Source organism: Vipera berus, assembly GCF_964194415.1.
Source record: "Vipera berus genome assembly, chromosome: 5".
Classification (NCBI taxonomy): domain Eukaryota; kingdom Metazoa; phylum Chordata; class Lepidosauria; order Squamata; family Viperidae; genus Vipera; species Vipera berus.
Genome location: NC_138207.1, coordinates 45,195,619 through 45,212,982, shown reverse-complemented (window position 1 = coordinate 45,212,982; position 17,364 = coordinate 45,195,619). Strand labels below are relative to the sequence as shown.

The 17,364-nt window shown below is 39.1% G+C and overlaps 2 protein-coding genes across 3 annotated transcripts in view; both read left to right on the top strand.

The window, feature by feature from the left end:
* The window catches only part of ALDH18A1 (aldehyde dehydrogenase 18 family member A1), a 34,807-nt gene extending 23,679 nt beyond the window's left edge, over positions 1 to 11,128 (top strand). Inside the window, exons 14-20 of one of the 2 annotated variants that reach the window (XM_081330050.1) lie at positions 566 to 761; positions 1,345 to 1,466; positions 2,579 to 2,765; positions 4,539 to 4,634; positions 5,295 to 8,063; positions 8,164 to 8,243; positions 10,988 to 11,128. In XM_081330050.1, coding sequence (XP_081186176.1) covers positions 566 to 761; positions 1,345 to 1,466; positions 2,579 to 2,765; positions 4,539 to 4,634; positions 5,295 to 5,476 — 783 coding nt within the window. In that variant the 3' untranslated portion in view covers positions 5,477 to 8,063; positions 8,164 to 8,243; positions 10,988 to 11,128. Of the gene's footprint in view, positions 1 to 565; positions 762 to 1,344; positions 1,467 to 2,578; positions 2,766 to 4,538; positions 4,635 to 5,294; positions 8,244 to 10,987 lie in introns of both variants that reach the window. The other variant, XM_081330049.1, reaches the window with a different exon arrangement.
* Positions 9,148 to 11,155, top strand: DUSP28 (dual specificity phosphatase 28; the record flags this gene model as incomplete). The annotated part of the gene is made up of 2 exons (XM_081328558.1): positions 9,148 to 9,594; positions 10,988 to 11,155. The coding sequence occupies 2 exons, from the start codon at positions 9,148 to 9,150 to the stop codon at positions 11,153 to 11,155; spliced, it is 615 nt and encodes a 204-aa protein (XP_081184684.1).
* Between the last annotated feature and the right edge of the window lie 6,209 nt (positions 11,156 to 17,364).

Here is a 17,364-nt window from a genome sequence, read left to right as displayed (position 1 = left end):
TTCTCTAAAGCTGTCTTGTTTTAACAAGCTTGTTGTTCACAATTGTATACATAAAGCTTCCAAAATCAAATAGAATAAATAGTATGAACAATGTTCATATGCAACTTTTATTTGCAAAATTTCAAAGTGATTTCAGTCATTTATTTGTGAGTTGAGCAGCTATATAAATTTGTTTAATAATAATTTACAGTGCTAACAAAAGGATACATTTAAAACATCATAGAATAGGATGAAATAAAAATAAAATTACCTCATAAAGGAGAATTTAACCACTGTGATGGCTGATACAGTAATTTCAAAACTAGCTAAAATATATTTGCGTAGGGTCTTGACAAAAATATTTTTGTTAATCTGTTTTGTATTTAGCCTCATGATGAATGTTCACTCATTACAGAATTCATTTGTATATATTTATATATAAATACGTGTGTGTGTGTGCCTTTGTATACACACACACATACATACACATACGTATGTATGTATATATATATATAGAGTGTGTGTGTGTGTGTGTATGAATGCACACAAACATTAATATTTGTGTCGACTGGTTTGGTTTTTACAGGTGAATACCAGAGAGGAAGTGGAAGATCTTTGCCGATTAGATAAACTAATAGATTTGATCATTCCCCGTGGCTCTTCTCAGCTGGTTCGGGATATCCAAAAAGCAGCCAAAGGAATCCCAGTGATGGGGCACAGTGAAGGGATTTGCCATGTGTATGTGGACTTGGAAGCTAGTGTTGAGAAAGTTACTAGAATAGGTGAGAGATTTTATTTCTTAAAGGTAAGCATGGAAGAGCTGAAGTATTCTCAAGTCTCTACTTAGCTATATATTTTTGATGTTATAGAGTAGCCTTGTGCTCCAAATGTACAGTAAAACTGTCACAAGTCCTAAACATAGGAGCAATACAGGTAGTCCTCAAGTTACAATCGTAAGTGAGCCTGCAATTATAGGCGTAAATTGTTGAAATCATATGTAGAGGCACCCACATGACCAGAAGTAATTTTCTGCCCTTTTTTGTGGCAGTGGTTAAGTACACCCATTCATTTGAATGGGCATTTTTTTTGCCATAAGTTGGCAAAAAATATTGTGAATTGCTGTCACATGACTGCAGAATGCTACAACCAGTCATAAAACTGACCCATCCAAACGCTGTCACATGACACCTGGAAGTGCTTTACAGGCGTAAAGTAGGCACTCCGTGACCATCATCACTTCAAAACAACTGTTAGTTAAGCAAACTACATGTAGTCCAACACATCTGGAGAGTGCCACTCTATAGGAAGATTGTTTTCAAGTGTCTTTAAACATGCCATTAAACCAATTATCTATGCTTCCTCCAGTGAGAGATTCAAAATGTGAATATCCTGCAGCCTGCAATGCTTTGGAGACACTGCTAATACATCGGGATTTGCTGAGAACTCCTGTATTTGATCAGATTATTGACATGTTGCGGGTGGAACAGGCAAGTGAAAATGCTTTCCAGTGTAGGTTAAGTGTAAAAAATTGGCTGCCAGTAATTTCAGTGCAGTGTGGCATATATATCATATTCAGCAAACTAGTAGTAGCATTTGTTTGTCCTGATAGCACATATTGATTAAAACCTGGCTTCCTAAAAGTGCATCTTAGCTTTGGGATTCTCAGGGCGCCTGCAGTCCTATTTAGACCAGAAACAATTGAAGATATTTGAAAATGAGGTTCTTTTTGATGGTACTGCGTCCAAGTCCTTGGAAACACAGAATTCTTCAATAAAAATTGATTGTTTATTGTGTAATATTCTTGAAACCAGATTATAGTGCTGGATAGTGAAAGAATTTTATTTATAACTACAAAGGCTGAGAGCTTGATTGAAAGAAACAACTATGAACTAGCCTCGCAAATGAGTCAGATATTCTTCATCTAGGTTACTATGTAAAAGTTCATGTCTGAAAATATTTGACCCAATGCCGAGAGATTTTTTTTCCAGAAGCACATAGAGAAGAATATAAGGCATTGCCCAAAGCCAAATTAATGTATGCAGCCTGGGAATTCTGAGAGGTGCAGTCCAAGTGCATCTGGAAGATCCCAGGTTAGAGAAGGTTGATCTTCACTGATTGGTGAGGCTCTCTAAAGTTTCAGACATATACTGTTCAGGCTCTATCTGGAAATGCCACTGATTGAATTGGGTACTCTGCATGCAAACACAAGACACCCAGCACTCTAGTCACGTTGGCTGTATTCACACGTCACTCTCTGGATAACTTTGTGCCAATCATCCTTTCATCCTGGCTTACCTTACAAGGTCAATGGCGGGGGTAAAATAATCCCTCATGTAAGCCACTTTGAGCTCATGGAGAAAAGGCACAATATTAACAAATAATGTAATAATATTTGGTTGTATGAAAACACACTCAGTAACCCGTGACTTGTAGTTTAGTAAGATGTGCGAACCCAATTAAGGCTTACTTCACCAATCATGATTAGGCAAGTGATTGTATTGTATAATGTGTGAATTGGGTCATGTACGTAGCCAAAATGTTTTGCACAGAAAATGCTTAGAAAAAGAATGCACAGTAAAGTGTATTTGTTTTTCATTAGGTCAAGGTACATGCTGGGCCCAAATTTGCCTCCTATCTTACGTTTAGCCCTTCAGAGGTGAAATCACTTCGCACAGAATATGGAGACCTGGAATGCTGCATTGAAGTGGTGGACAGTGTACAAGATGCTATTGAGCACATACATAAATATGGGAGCTCCCACACAGATGTAATCATCACAGAGAATGGTTAGTGGTAAAATCGACTCCTCTGGTGCATTAAAATGCATATGTCTGTGTGAGGGTTTCAGGATGGCATCAGTTGGTGCAAAGGCTGCTTCTGAAGTTCCTGTTTAAGATGGTGAAATTCCCCATAATGCCTGCCTGTCTTCCCTTGCATTTCAAGATACGGGCCACAACCAAATCCTAATCATGACAAAATGACAAAACTGCATCAGGACATCACAAAACAAGCTCTGTCCTTTCGTACTTCCATCACAACGTCATATCTAGAGGTACACAAGGGCAAAGTTTGCATCATAATGCCACAATGCATACTTGCCCCCTGTCTCTACCATTGCCTCTGGCTACAGCAGCTTCCTCGCTAGCATTTCCAGTTCCAGATCTGTAAGCAAAGCTCCCAAGGAAAAATGCTCGTCACTTTCCTTGATATGGCCAGCATTTCCTAATGTTTCCAGAGAAGCACAGATGGAATATGTTGTGGCATCATTATCCCATAAGTAACATCTGAAAGAGGCCTCCCTGTGACTTGTTTTTAATTATTTCTCTCCAAGGCTGCTCCCGTTTACTAGAACTTTCCTGTGCCCATTGTTCCATGCTTCTTCCACTGATCTGTTTGGACAGAATGATCATTCTTTGGGATGCATCCCTCTGTTGACCAAAACAATTGTTGTTGTTAGTTGCGAAGTCGTGTCCGACCCATCGCGACCCTATGGACAACGTTCCTCCAGGCCTTCCTGTCCTCTACCATCTTCTGGAGTCCATTTAAGCTCACGCCTACTGCTTCAGTGACTCCATCCAGCCACCTCATTCTCTGTCGTCCCCTTCTTCTCTTGCCCTCAATCTTTCCCAGCATTAGGCTCTTCTCCAGTGAGTCCTTCCTTCTCATTAGGTGGCCAAAGTATTTGAGTCTTAGCTTCAGGATCTGGCCTTCTAAAGAGCAGTCAGGGTTGATCTCCTCTAGGACTGACCAGTTTGATCGCCTTGCAGTCCAAGGGACTCGCAGGAGTCTTCTCCAGCACCATAGTTCAAAGGCCTCAATTCTTTGGCGCTCAGCCTTTTTTATGGTCCAACTTTCACTGCCATACATTGCAACTGGGAAGACCATAGCCTTGACTATACGCACTTTTGTTGACAGGGTGATGTCTCTGCTTTTTAGTGTGTTGTCTAGATTTGCCATGGCTTTCCTCCTGAGGAGCAAACGTCTTTTAATTTCTTGGCTACAGTCCCCATCTGCAGTGATCTTGGAGCCCAGGAAATAAAATCTGTCACTACCTCCATTTCTTCCCCATCTATTTGCCAGGAATTGAGAAGGCCGGATGCCATGATCTTGGTTTTCTTAACAATGTATTCACATACAAACTGGGAGTGATCGGCAGTGCTTGGAGCTGGTACTTTGAGTACTTTTAATACTTTTAGAAGAGACACATGAAGAGAGGGACGTCCCCAGTGAGAATTTAGTGCAGCCACAGATATTTGGGTGAGAAATCCTGAAAGAAGGCATAGCTGTCTGGCCTTCATCCAGGATAGGAACATTGGGGCATTTTGTTGCAGGTTCTATTTTCAGAAAGATAATCATCTACAACAAAATGTCTGTTCCTTAGTTGCAAGCATGGTGCAAGCTATCTTAGCATCACATTAATGAGAAAAAAAAAGATGCGACACATAGAACAGGTTTAAAGAGGTGATTTTTGCTGAATTAGAATTGCCCACAGCAACATAATGATATTATGAAACAGCTTGTTCAATAAGAATGATTATTTTTCCTTTGGTCATCTTCAGAGAAAACAGCAGAGTTATTCCTACAGCACCTGGATAGTGCCTGTGTGTTCTGGAATGCCAGCACCCGCTTCTCCGATGGCTATCGCTTTGGGCTAGGTAAAGCAAAACGTTATCTTGAGGTTAAACCTATCTGCATTTCAAGTACGATTAACTTTTCTTTCTGACATTTGATATTCTAAGGGGATTTGCTAAACTGCCTTGAAAAGCTTTGGGATATTTTAGTATTAAGCCAAAATGCAGGAAGAATCTTGATGAGCTGGAGGTTACGCAAGGAGCAGAGCACTTAAAATCAGTGTAGGAAGTTGCTAAAATGCTCTGTTCAGGAAGTATTGTGGGAAAATGTAATTGAACCAGTGCCTAATCAAGAAGCAACTATCAACAGTAGCCTGTAATAACCAGAGTATGACATGAATGATAAAGTAAGAGCTGTAGATGAAAATATGTAGGTGTTTAGCATGAGGATGTAATTTCAGTAGAAATATACCAGATATAAATTACTGGCTGAAAATATTTAGCTGCTTTCCATTTAGCACTGTGTTAGAAAAGGTACTCTGGTAATATGAGTAAGGAGGAGCACTTAAGAAGGAGAAAACAACCTGACAAGTCAAAAGATAGAAATGAGTAAATGCTGGCAAGATTTTAAAATGAGGGAAGACATGATCTGGATAACATGGCCTGTAACATTAGAACGTTGTTTTTCCCCCCATTCTGTTTCTCTCTTTTTAAATCCATTTTTGTTCTATCTTTCCTCCTCAGGTGCTGAGGTGGGCATCAGCACATCACGGATCCATGCCCGTGGGCCAGTGGGAATTGAGGGGCTCTTGACGACTAAGTGGTTGCTACGTGGAGACAATCACATTGTTTCTGACTTTTCTGAGCAAGGGAGCATGAAATACCTTCATGAAAACCTTCCCATTCCACAAAGGAATACTAACTGAAAATCTGAGTGAAGAGTACAGTACTTAACAGGGCTGTTATTTCAGAACCTAGTCTGGGAAGGAAATGAGCCTTCTCTAAGCATGCAGAGATTTCTGCACTTTTGGCTTTATGTGTGCTCAGGAGTGTGGAAAGTGGGGTTCTCTGCTTTAGTCTCCCCTCCCCCGCCCCCCCCCCCAACTGCATTATGTAGGTGATACATGCAGGTGCTTGCAGGATCTCTTGCAGTGCAGGAAAAAGAACTTTTGATCTTTCTTTAATGATGATGATGTGCCATCAAGTCTTTCTCATAGCTCATTCCAAAATCACTGGGAAGTTTTTGGCTAGTAACAGAACTGAATGCCTTTTTTTCCCTGAAGCTTTTCTTGCTTTGGGAAAAACATTGGGGAAATTTTTTTTCTTTCTCCTTCTCTAGAGATTTGTAGCAACTTATCTTAGTTTTAAAAAGTGCTCCATCAGTTCATGTCTTATTTAATATATTGAATTACCTTAATAAATATTCCAGGTACAAAATGAATGGTCTTTATCCTCCAAACATTATTTTTCATGCCTAGTATCCTTTAATTACTGACTGCCTTGTGGGATAAGAGGCTAGGGCAGTGATATCAGTCAGGGTTTTCACTATGACCCTTTTATGAATATTTGTATCAAATATTTTGATCATGAATTTTATATAGAATTTTCTTTCCCCTGAGCAGAAACATATTTTTCAAATATCATGGTTTTGCAAATAAAACTCCCTTGCAATAAAATTGTGGATTCAGCCATTTTGTTTGGAATATATTGTGTTGTATTAGTGATGGGTGACACATTTATGTAGCTTGCAACACATATTGTGGAGTTATACTTAATTAGCGCTCACATTTTTGTTTGGCAAAATCATTTTAATCTTTCAAGCTCGCATAAACCTTATGAGCTAAGTGGTAATTGTTTCTATTTTGAATACATCAGAGCAAGATGCTTATTTGCCCATATTAGCAAGCTTCCAACTTAACCATGAAGCTATGTTTTTGAGATCCAATATTGACACTTGATCTTCTGAACTGGACTGCTTTCATTGCATCTCTCACAGGTTTAATTCATGGTAGATCTCAGTTTAATTTTCCACATAGTAAAGTTGTGTGTCAATGTGCATTCCTGTTTTTTGCTTGATTAGATAGTCCAGTGAAAACTCTTTCCAAGGAAGGTTTTTATCTGGAGCTATAAAAACGTCTGGAAAATGTTCTGACACTTATTTTTTTATATTTCAGATATTTATAACCTATGTCAGATATTTATAACCTATTATTCCTACACATTCCATATAAGAGAAGATATTACTTAATCTAGTCTCCATTATGTAATGCCATAACAGAAGTTCAATTCATTTTGTGTTCCCTGAATTAGAAAGCTATACTTTGACAGGATTTGATGTATTTGATATATTTGATGTACATTCTTCCAGTGGTAGATAGCTATAAGAAAATTACAGTTGTGATGCTCCAAGAATGGGAAGGAATCAGTTTTGTTTTGAACGTGGATGTACTGGGCTTTGTTGCCTATTGGCCTTAATCCTCTCCTAACTCTCTTTGGTTGTGGGAGTGGGTCTTAGTTCTTTCCCCAAACAGGGAAAGGACACTGGCAATTTTAGTAGATGTGTGTATGTAGTTTTGTGCCATTTCTTCAAACTGAGTCTCCATTTAATTGCCACGTGTGTTTTCCTAACCTGTTGGTTTTCTTTATGTTTGATAACATACTGCAAACTTGATACATATACTGTTTGTTTTCCCATATACTCACATGCCTGGTATCTGATTTATGCTGTTTGCATAAAAATTGCCTTTGGAGAAATCATTAGAGAATGTGCACAACTATTATTCCAAGTACCAACTTTGGAATGTTTGTTCATTTATTCATGTCAGAAGCATCACAATTAAAATAAGGCATACTATATGACATAAAATTTACAATAAAAATACAAGATTGAAATACGTACAAATTAAACAGATCATGCCCCAAAACTAGCAACATTAATTGCATTCTGTCATGAGTTCCTCAAGTGTACACTAATTGGGACACAAAGGGCAGATATACATGTGTTGTTGTCTGCATGTCACCACAATCGCAAAGAACAGAAGCCACCAGATAGTCCTATTTGTTCAGAGTGTCTCTGGATCTTGATGCACTCGTGCGGAGTCTATCCCAACGATTTCCATACTTCTCAATTTTCGTCAGTCTCTGTTGCGCTGGTTGTAGGCCATAGAGAATAGAGAATTTTGGACGATTTTACATCAAGATTGTTTTATTTTCTTGCTGATTTTAATATTGTTCAAATGCTGCCTTATTAATCTTATGAGTTTAAAACTATTTAGAATTCTATTTTTAATGTAAAACTGTGGGAATCTTTGTGGGTTGATTTGAAAATAAGTGAAGTCGCTATAAAAATATCCAATATAATTTAGATATCCATGTGTGTATTAATTGGTTTCTTCGTTATGCACTTTCTGGACAAATGAAGGAGCTGAAGAAGAAATGTCCACCATTCTGTAACATCAAGTGACCCAAAAGAACTTCTTTTTACCTTGTACTAAATGGTACCTTTGTGGACTGGTAAAGTTGATTATTGATTATGTGACATCAAGTCATTTTTTATTTCAAGTGACTACATAGATTTTCTTTATGACAATCTCTTCCTAATCTGATATTTCAGATCTTCCAATATTACACCCATTGCCACTGTAACTGAGCTCGTTTACTTAGCTGCAGATCATCCTCTACTTGTCTTGCCTGGTAAATACTTATAGTTTATGCTGTGTCACTATCTAGCTGTTTTGGGTAAGTACAGGGATTCTATACACCAGGGTGTTAGAATACATTATATAATCACTTTTCTACTGATTAAAGTTTTCAACACATTAGCTTGAGTTTGATAAATGTTGACACATTGATATTATGGTCAAGAGCACTGTACTAGGAAATACCGTCTAATCAGCTGCTTTGTTGTGTTAGTGTGATCTTGCAGCATGTTACATGCTTTCAAACATAGTTTATGCTACCCCTGTAGCCTTGAGGAGCCTTATTGCTTCTGTTTGTTGATCTGAAGCTAGATTGAACTGACCTGAACTGAATACCGTATTTTCCGGCGTATAAGACGACCCCCCAACTTTTGAGATGATTTTCAAGATTTTTCGTCTTATACGCCGGAAAATCAGCAAGCCCGGGAAGGCACGCCCTCCCCTCTCACTGTGGAGGAAGCAGGGCAGGCTGGCGTCTGGCAGGAGCCGGCAGGGCAGTCCTGCGCACGCGCGTGCTCCCCGGCTGTTAAGGAGCACTCCTTAGCAGCCGGGGAGTGCGCGCGTGTGCAGGACTGCCCTGCCTGCTCCCGCCCGACGCTCTTCCCTCTTGAGGCAGCATCCCCGAGGACTCTGCTCTCCTGAAAGTACACATTCTTTATTCATTCTAGTTTATTTTCTTCTCTATTAGTACACAATCTAGAGAGGGTCTTTTGTTTCCAGGTTAATACTACTAATATTATTATTCTAAGGCTATGTTCAGGCTCAAAACAAATCTGCTGCAATTTTAGAGAAGGGTGGAGCAATCTGTAATATAATCCTTGAGGCTGCCAGCAGAATAAATATAGCACCATGCACAGATGGCTGCAGAATGAGGGATCCACCCTCATTAATCTACCCTCATGCTAATTTTGGCTATCCCTATTTCCAGTTCTTCTCAGCTCCTCCCCAAAAAACCTTCAGCACACTTCTTTTGCTGTGATACTGTCATTCACCACCAAATGTTGTCCCTCTCCAAGGTCACGGATTCTTTATTCGTTAGCAATTCTAGGTCAGCCTGCTGTGAAAGTCTCCTCAGTCAAGAGAGAATCACGTTCTGTATCAATGTCTCCAGACAACAGCCCTTCCCAAGCTTTCAGCAAGGCCAATTGCTGAGAATCCCTGTCTTTGATGATCCTTCGGAGGACCTGTATAAATACTTTGAGCGTTGCAGTGATGCCATAGAAGATATCATTCAAAGAGGTGGGAAGTGCTTAGTGTACTGTAAAAATGGTCGCAGCAGATCTGCAACTATCTGCACTGCCTACTTGATGAAGCATCAAAAGCTCAGGCTGAAGGATGCCTTTGAGGTACTGTGAGCATGCTGAAAATACAAGTTACTTCTGTATCTGATTAAATGGACTTCTGCTTTGGTGGTGTATGAAATACTTAAATATTTAACTGGATGGAATACATTGGCCATCTCAATAACAATGATTCAGCATTTTGTTTTATAAAGGAACTTAATGAAAATGCCAGAATACAACTGTATTATGACAATAGCTAATTTAAATCTCATCTGATTAACTCCAATGGGAACTTAAAAAACATGAATCTGAAGATTAAATGTAAATTATTTCAGTATATCTGATTCGAAGTGAAAAAAATCCATAAAATGAATTTTTTTATTTTTTTTATTTCCATTTATATCCCACCCTTCTCCGAAGACTCAGGGCGGCTTACAAGCTTAGCAGTAGCCTTCATTCTATGTATATGCCTGCTTATTAGGGCTTTCACACACACACACACCCAGTGGCATTATTACAAAGTCAGCTTAATTGCCCCCAACAATCTGGGTCTTCATTTTACCTACCTCGGAAGGATGGAAGGCTGAGTCAACCTTGAGCCTGGTGGGATGCGAACCTGCACTAATTGCAGGCAGCTGGTGTTACTTAAGGAGGCATTGATGAAAGTTTGTACTTTAACCGTTATGTACTAATACATTGTTAGTGCCAGACATTTCAGAAATAGCCTTTCTATGCTTTTACTTGCAAGCTCGTTTCTGAGAAATATCATATTTCCATATTTTTATTTTATAAAGAGCAAAATAATTCATTTTCCCCCTCCTGAGATTCAAAGTTATCAGCTCATGCTATAAATTCTCATCTGCTATCAGAGTCCAAGTGCCCTTTTGTGTTTTCTAAAACTTGAGTGAGCAACAATGTGAAAAAGGAAATGTGTGGATATGAGAGATGTTGATGCTTGAATCAAATTTCTAACTTTATTTAATAATAGTGTCTTACTTACTCCAGAATTAGTACAGCCTTCAACGTTGCGGGTATATGTGTTTTCCTTAGTATTTCTTGAAATCATTTCAATCATACCTTTAATTTATTTTATACAATCCAATTCTAGCAAACTGCCTTCTAATTTCATAGCCCTGCCATTGCTATTGGGAAAAGCAACACCCAGGAAGTTGCCTTATTTCACTTCTTCTCTTTCTACCTTAGCATTGTTAGCACTGGTTAGTAATAGATCTTAAGTGTGGTGGCATCTTCCCTCTCACTGCAATTTTAGTCTTTTCCTTAGAAATGATTGTGATGGGACCTTGGACCTCTTATATGCAAAATACTTGTTGTACCACTGAACTGTAACATTTTATTATAATAATTGCATGCTATGTTTTTTATAATTTTAGGACAAAGGGTTTGGGAGAAAAAGTCCTTATGAGCAATGCAATGTGCTTTTCCCTCTACCTTATAGATTGTGAAGAATGCCAGGCCAACGGCAGAGCCTAATGCAGGATTTTGGTCTCAGCTACAGAAATATGAAGACCATTTGCAAAGACAGCACCAAAGAACTCTTTCTTCAAATACAATTTCTCATAATAAATACACTGATTCAGATTATAATGTTGGGAACTTCCTTTAAAGAGGAAGATTTAAGATACTTCTAGGTAATACCTGAATTTAATATACAAAAAAAGCCCTGAGATCAGCTACTTTATTATTATAGTCTTAAGAAACTACTTGAAAACTTAAGTAAAAACCTTTCAATAAGGCAAAATTCAAATCTCTGTAATCTGCTCAAATTTAAGACTATAATTAAATGTAGCTATGATGGGTTGGCCAAATCTTCTTGTGGGAGAAGTGACACATCTGACAACATTGTTGAATGTTAGCAACATGGTTTCTCAGCATTCTGAGATGGAAAATATGTCAGCATTGTAGCAGAAGCCCAATGTTAGTTTGATGTTTGCTTAAACAGAATCACACTCCCTCAAATAAGGGGGGGGGTGTTAATTCCTGCCAGCATCTCCCATTTTTGACATATGTAGCCTATCCATGCTCCTCTACCAAAATATTACTTAGCCCTGCTCTATAGGTTGAATTCAGTGACTTTTGCCTCACTGCTCTGTCCAATTTTCAGTTATTGTTTTGAATGAGTTATGGCAAATTTAGAGCAATGCAAAATAAGGAGAAAACTTTATAATTTGACCCATTAAAATGTACAAAATTACAATTAACACAATACAGTCAAATGGTCACACACAATCATTCCACAGGTCAAAAACTTATTAAAATAAAATGGTTTCCAGGGGCTTCTGGAATGCAAGGAAGCCGATACAAATACTTTCACACCTCACTTCACCTTAGGGCAAAGAATCCAGGTAATGTTGGACTACAACTTTATTATCCTTGATGCTAGTCAAGTGTTTCCTAAAAACAGTTGATCCAACAGATTACCTCTCTTTACCTCAAAAATATATCAGCTTGAGTACTTTGCTTTGTGACATGGCATATTTTTTAAAAAAAATAAGTGAATGGTGACCTTTCATTTTATAAACATAATTTCAGGACCACTCTGGCTTGTAAGAAGCAGTATTTTCTTAATGACCAGTTATTAAAATGAGAATTAGCTTTGGAGAAGAGAGAAAGCCATAGTTACCAACTTTTCTCGTAACAATTTTCCAATCTAATCTCCCATTTTTCCCATTCCAAATGAAAGTATCTTGTCACTGTATGTTTAAATATTTCTACTCTTAAAATGATTTTTTAAGTTGTTTAATTTCTGACATTTATTTATGTGTCACATATACCTTGCTCCCAAACCCTTGAAGTTTTTATATAGGAGCATTCCAGTGGTGGGATTCAGACGGTTCACACTGGTTCAGTAGAACCGTAGCTAATTTTTTGTTGACTTCAGCAAACTATGAGTATCTGGATCCGTACCAATTGGGTTTCAGGCCCGGGTACAGCACGGAGACGGCATTGGTCGCGCTGGTGGATGATCTCTGGCGGGCCCGAGATAGGAGTTATTCCTCTGTCCTGGTCCTATTAGACCTCTCAGCGGCTTTTGATACCATCGACCATGGTATCTTGCTGCGACGTCTTGAGGGGTTGTGAGTGGGAGGTACCGTTTTATGGTGGTGCTCCTCCTACCTCTCGGGCTGTTCGCAGACGGTATTGGCAGGGGGCAGAGGTCAACCCCTAGGCCCCTTAGTTGTGGGGTGCCTCAGGGGTCGGTACTCTCGCCCCTTCTGTTCAACATCTATATGAAGTCACTGGGTGAGATCATCCGTGGTTTCGGGGTGAGGTATCATCAATATGCTGATGATACCCAGCTTTTCATCTCCACCCCAAACCAACCCAGCAATGCCCTCGACGTGATGTCCCGTTGCCTGGAAGTGGTATGGATTTGGATGGGGAAGAACAGGCTCCAGCTCAACCCGGCCAAGACTGAGTGGCTTTATGTACTGTCATCTCGTTTAGTCCAAGAGGTTCCATCTTTGGTTATGGGAGGAGAGGTGTTACCTCCCGTTGATAGGGCACGCAACTTAGGCGTCCTCCTGGATTCACGGCTCAGTTTTGAAGATCATATAGGAGTCGTGGCCAGGGGGGCATTTGCCCATGTTCACCTGGTGTGCCAGTTGCGCCCCTATCTGGACCGAAATGCCTTACGTACGGTCACTCATGCACTCGTTACCTCCCATGTTGATTACTGCAATGCTTTCTACATGGGGCTGCCCTTGAAGACCACCCGGAGGCTCCAGCTGGTGCAGAATGTGGCCACGTGGGTAGTGATGGGAGCATCCCAATACTCCCATATTACACCCCTCCTGCGTGAGCTGCATTGGTTACCGGTTGTCCTCCGCGTGAGATTTAAGGTGCTGGTACTTACCTTTAAAGCCTTACATGGCCTAGGCCCGGGATAATTGCAGGACTGCCTGCTGCCGGGAACAACTTCCCATCGCCCAGTGCGCTCACACAGAGAGGGCCTCCTCAGGGTGCCGTCGGCCAGACAATGTCGGCTGGCGACCCCCAGGGGGAGGGCCTTCTCTGTGGGAGCGCCAGCCCTGTGGAACCAACTTCCCCTTGAGCTTCGGACGGCCCTGGATCTCCAGTCCTTTCGCCGCGGCCTTAAAACATTCCTTTTCCATCAGGCTGACCTGGACTGACGATAGGGATTTTTAAAATGTTTTTAAATTTTAATTTATTAATTTTAATTATTTTATTGGGGCTGTTAGTTTAATTCTTTTTAACTTTTGCATTGCTGTATTTTTATTGTTGTTAGCCGCCCTGAGTCCTTCGGGAGATAGGGTGGCATATAAGTCCCAAAAATAAATAAATAAACAAACAAACAAACTGGCTGAAGCCGTAGCCCTTTTTTGCAAGGCCCAGAATGGACAACCGGAAGTGTGTGGACGCCGCTTCCAAAAGTTTGTTCCGAGCCTCAGAGCCAGGGGAAGCCTCCCAGGCCCAGAATGGTCTGCTGGAAGTGTGTGGATGCTTCTCCAGAAGTCTGTTCTGGGCCTCGGAGCCCCCCCCCAGACTTCTGGAAGCGGCGTCCATACAAAGAACCAGTTGTTTACGTATTTGAATCCCAACACTGGAGCATTCTACATCAGAGGTCCCCAATCTTTGGGGCACCAGGGACTGGTTCTGTAAAGAGAGGTTTTTTTGTGGACCGGAGAGGGTGTGGTTTTGCGTGCTGCCTGCATTCTGCGGATGGGGCTTTGCTAGTTTACACGGACCGGTTTCTGGCATGCCACGGACTGGTGCCAGTCCACAGACCAGGAGTTGGAGATCCCTATTCTACATACTAGTTCTTATCCAACACTGACTTTTAACTGCTAGAATTCTCAAGTGTAATAGCAATTTTTCACTGACTGGAAATTTAGATATTTACATTTTTTGAGAAACATCAAATAGGGATAAAACTGATACATAGTTCTAAAGAACTGATGCTAGATATCATATAACAAAGTTGGGGTTAGGATTAGCAATTTAGCATTCCTGGACACAAGAGTTCTGTAGTCATTGTAAAGGAAAACTAGAAATCCCTCCATTCAGATCTTATTTTCTACACTGAGCACTTTCCTTGTCTCAGCTATCTTCCATCTCTGCAAGATTTGGTTAATGTAAAAACTATTATGAGGCTAGTATGTATGTGAAGCACTTTGGACATAATACCTATAGATCTCAGAATAAATTTCATTGAACTCAGTAATATGTTACTTCCGTATAAAATTGCACTGAGGAGACTGTATCAGAGATGGGGACTCTTAAACCCTAATATTGCTGAATTGCACTACTCATTTGCAACAAGCAAAATAATAAAAGATCTTTGGAGCTGTAGTTCAATAGCAGCTAAAAATACTAATTCCGGTTCTTGCTTTGTATAAATTAATCTGTTCTAATTGCTTTGAGAACCACTTTGGTATAATAATTAAATGCAATTGGCTAGAAATAAGATCACGAGTGTGATCTTGTGTAATTTAGTGTTACTCAAGGTCATAAGAAGAAAGCAATAGCAATTTCCCAAAAATGTTGCCAAGAAAGCAGGATGGTTTTGTCCATGCAGTTCCCAGGAGTTAATAATGACTTGATACCTCTTTCTATCAGCTATCTTTATTGATATATATTTGAAAAATCAAAATTAGCTCCTTCCCAGATACTGTTTTTAATGTACTCTCAATCCTCCAGAGTTTTAAGTAACTTTATTCTGCAAATTATCATCTTTATAAAGTCCCAAAATAAGGTGACATGGTACACTTAGCAAACTAGGAAAGAGATGTCATTTTACATGATTATGTGATTTAAATAATTTTCATGAAAAAAATCATATACCATAATGTTTATTATAAAATTCAGCACTAAAATGGTAAACTCCTTAAGGGCCTTTCCCCACTGTTGAGCTGAAATGCCATTCATCTATCTTTGAGTGGACAGAAAACTTTTATTTTCTGTCTCACTTGCCAGTCCCTTCCTGAACCTTCCTCCAAGCTCTTCAGGGTGGGTTACAAATCCCAACAGATTTTGTGCATCTTGAGTTTGTTCTTAGTGTCAGAATAGGAGGAAAACACAACATTTAACACCAATACTGCTAGGGACAATTTGACAATAAGATGATGGCAGATATTGCTAGGGCATAGTGCTATGAATAGACACAAATGGGAGAACACACTAAGGTAAATGTTACAGAGGAAAGATGTGTTAGGGCTATGCCAAAGCATTAAGACAAAGATGCTTCACAAACTGTGTCAAACATAAGTGAAGTCCCCCTCCATGAAATATTAAAGCATTACATTCTTTAGAAAGTTTTGCAGCTGCTTCAAAAGCTATTTTTGGTTGTTTTGATTGCCCTAGGTTCTTGGATTACCTTCCTAATAAGCAACCAAGTCAGAAGATCATTTAAACACAGTCTATTAGGGTACCCTGATAAAGTGGGATCTCCCTATGAAAAGCTTCTGAGAACCATCTTACATTCCTTTTTAAAGTTAGCACAACAAAAAAAAGAAAGAGGAAAATTGGTTGGACAAGATAGGAATAAACCCTCCTTACACAGTAAATCAACCACAAAGCTTGTTTAAAGTTAGATAACCAGATGCCAACTGACTAAGAAACTTTTTCTTATCAGGAGATAGTATCCAGCCATCCTTCTGTAACTTATCTTTTCGGTTTAGGAATCTAATCAATCCATACAATCATAGGATAAAGGTTTTCCTACATCCCAACCTGTAATGAATCTGAACATTATTTTAAGAGAGAAAATAAGTCAAATTAAAATACAAAACATCATGTGTTAGTTAACAAATTACAAAATCCATGTCATGTGCCCCTCAGTTTCTGTATTGAATGTACACATACACAGTACCAGGCAACTGGGGAAGGTTTTTCAACAGCTGTTGAAAGCCTTCCAGAAGATGCAATGGATGCTTTAACGGTTGAAGGAGGCATGGGTTATACACATTAGCATACTTCGCAAAGTGCCTTTTGAAAAGTTTGCATAGCATTGTTTTGATTGGCTTAGAAAATGTAAATATGTTTTAAATAAAATGTTAAACTTAATCTTTGATAGGTATGACTGTATTAGCCTGTTCGATGTAAATTTGTGGTTCATTAACTGTTCCTGAAGCTGCATGATGATATCCATGTTCTCTGTAATTAAAAATAGAGAAAAATATATTATATTTCCCATTCTCTTTATTATAATTGAGCTAGACAGCATCAAATCCACAGACACTCCATATTGTTAAACTGCAAACAAATGAGAAACTAAGAATCATACATTCTGTGCAAATAATTTAATGAAATAGATGTAGTTGAGTAGAACTAAACTGTTTTCACATTTAAAGTGCAAATATAATGTGGTTGGCTACTCCTCCTTTTCATCCCTGATTATTTAAGGTGGCTAAGAGAAAAATTTACATACATAAAATTAAATATATAATCAGTCACATATATACACTAATTAGGCCTGATTTTGGATCTAAGCAGCTTATATTTTTGGTGATGAAAATGAAAGATGTAACAGAATTTTAGTTATAAACATACAGAAGATTGTCAGGACTAGCACTGACCAGAAAACTAGTCTTTTTTGGATCATGGGAAAATAGGTACCCTGACAGAATAAAAAAAAAAATACCTGTGATAAGTGGCATGCCCATCCACAAAATGCCAAAGTATGGCCAAAGCAAAACAATTTATTTAAAGGTGAAGTGCTGTGGCTATTCTCAGGATCTGTTTAGTTCTGTAATGTTCTTATATTATTTTAGGTGGGGCTGGAGAAGGAATTTAGAAATGACAAAATAATAATAATAATAATAATAATTTTATTTATATACCGCCCTTCTCCCG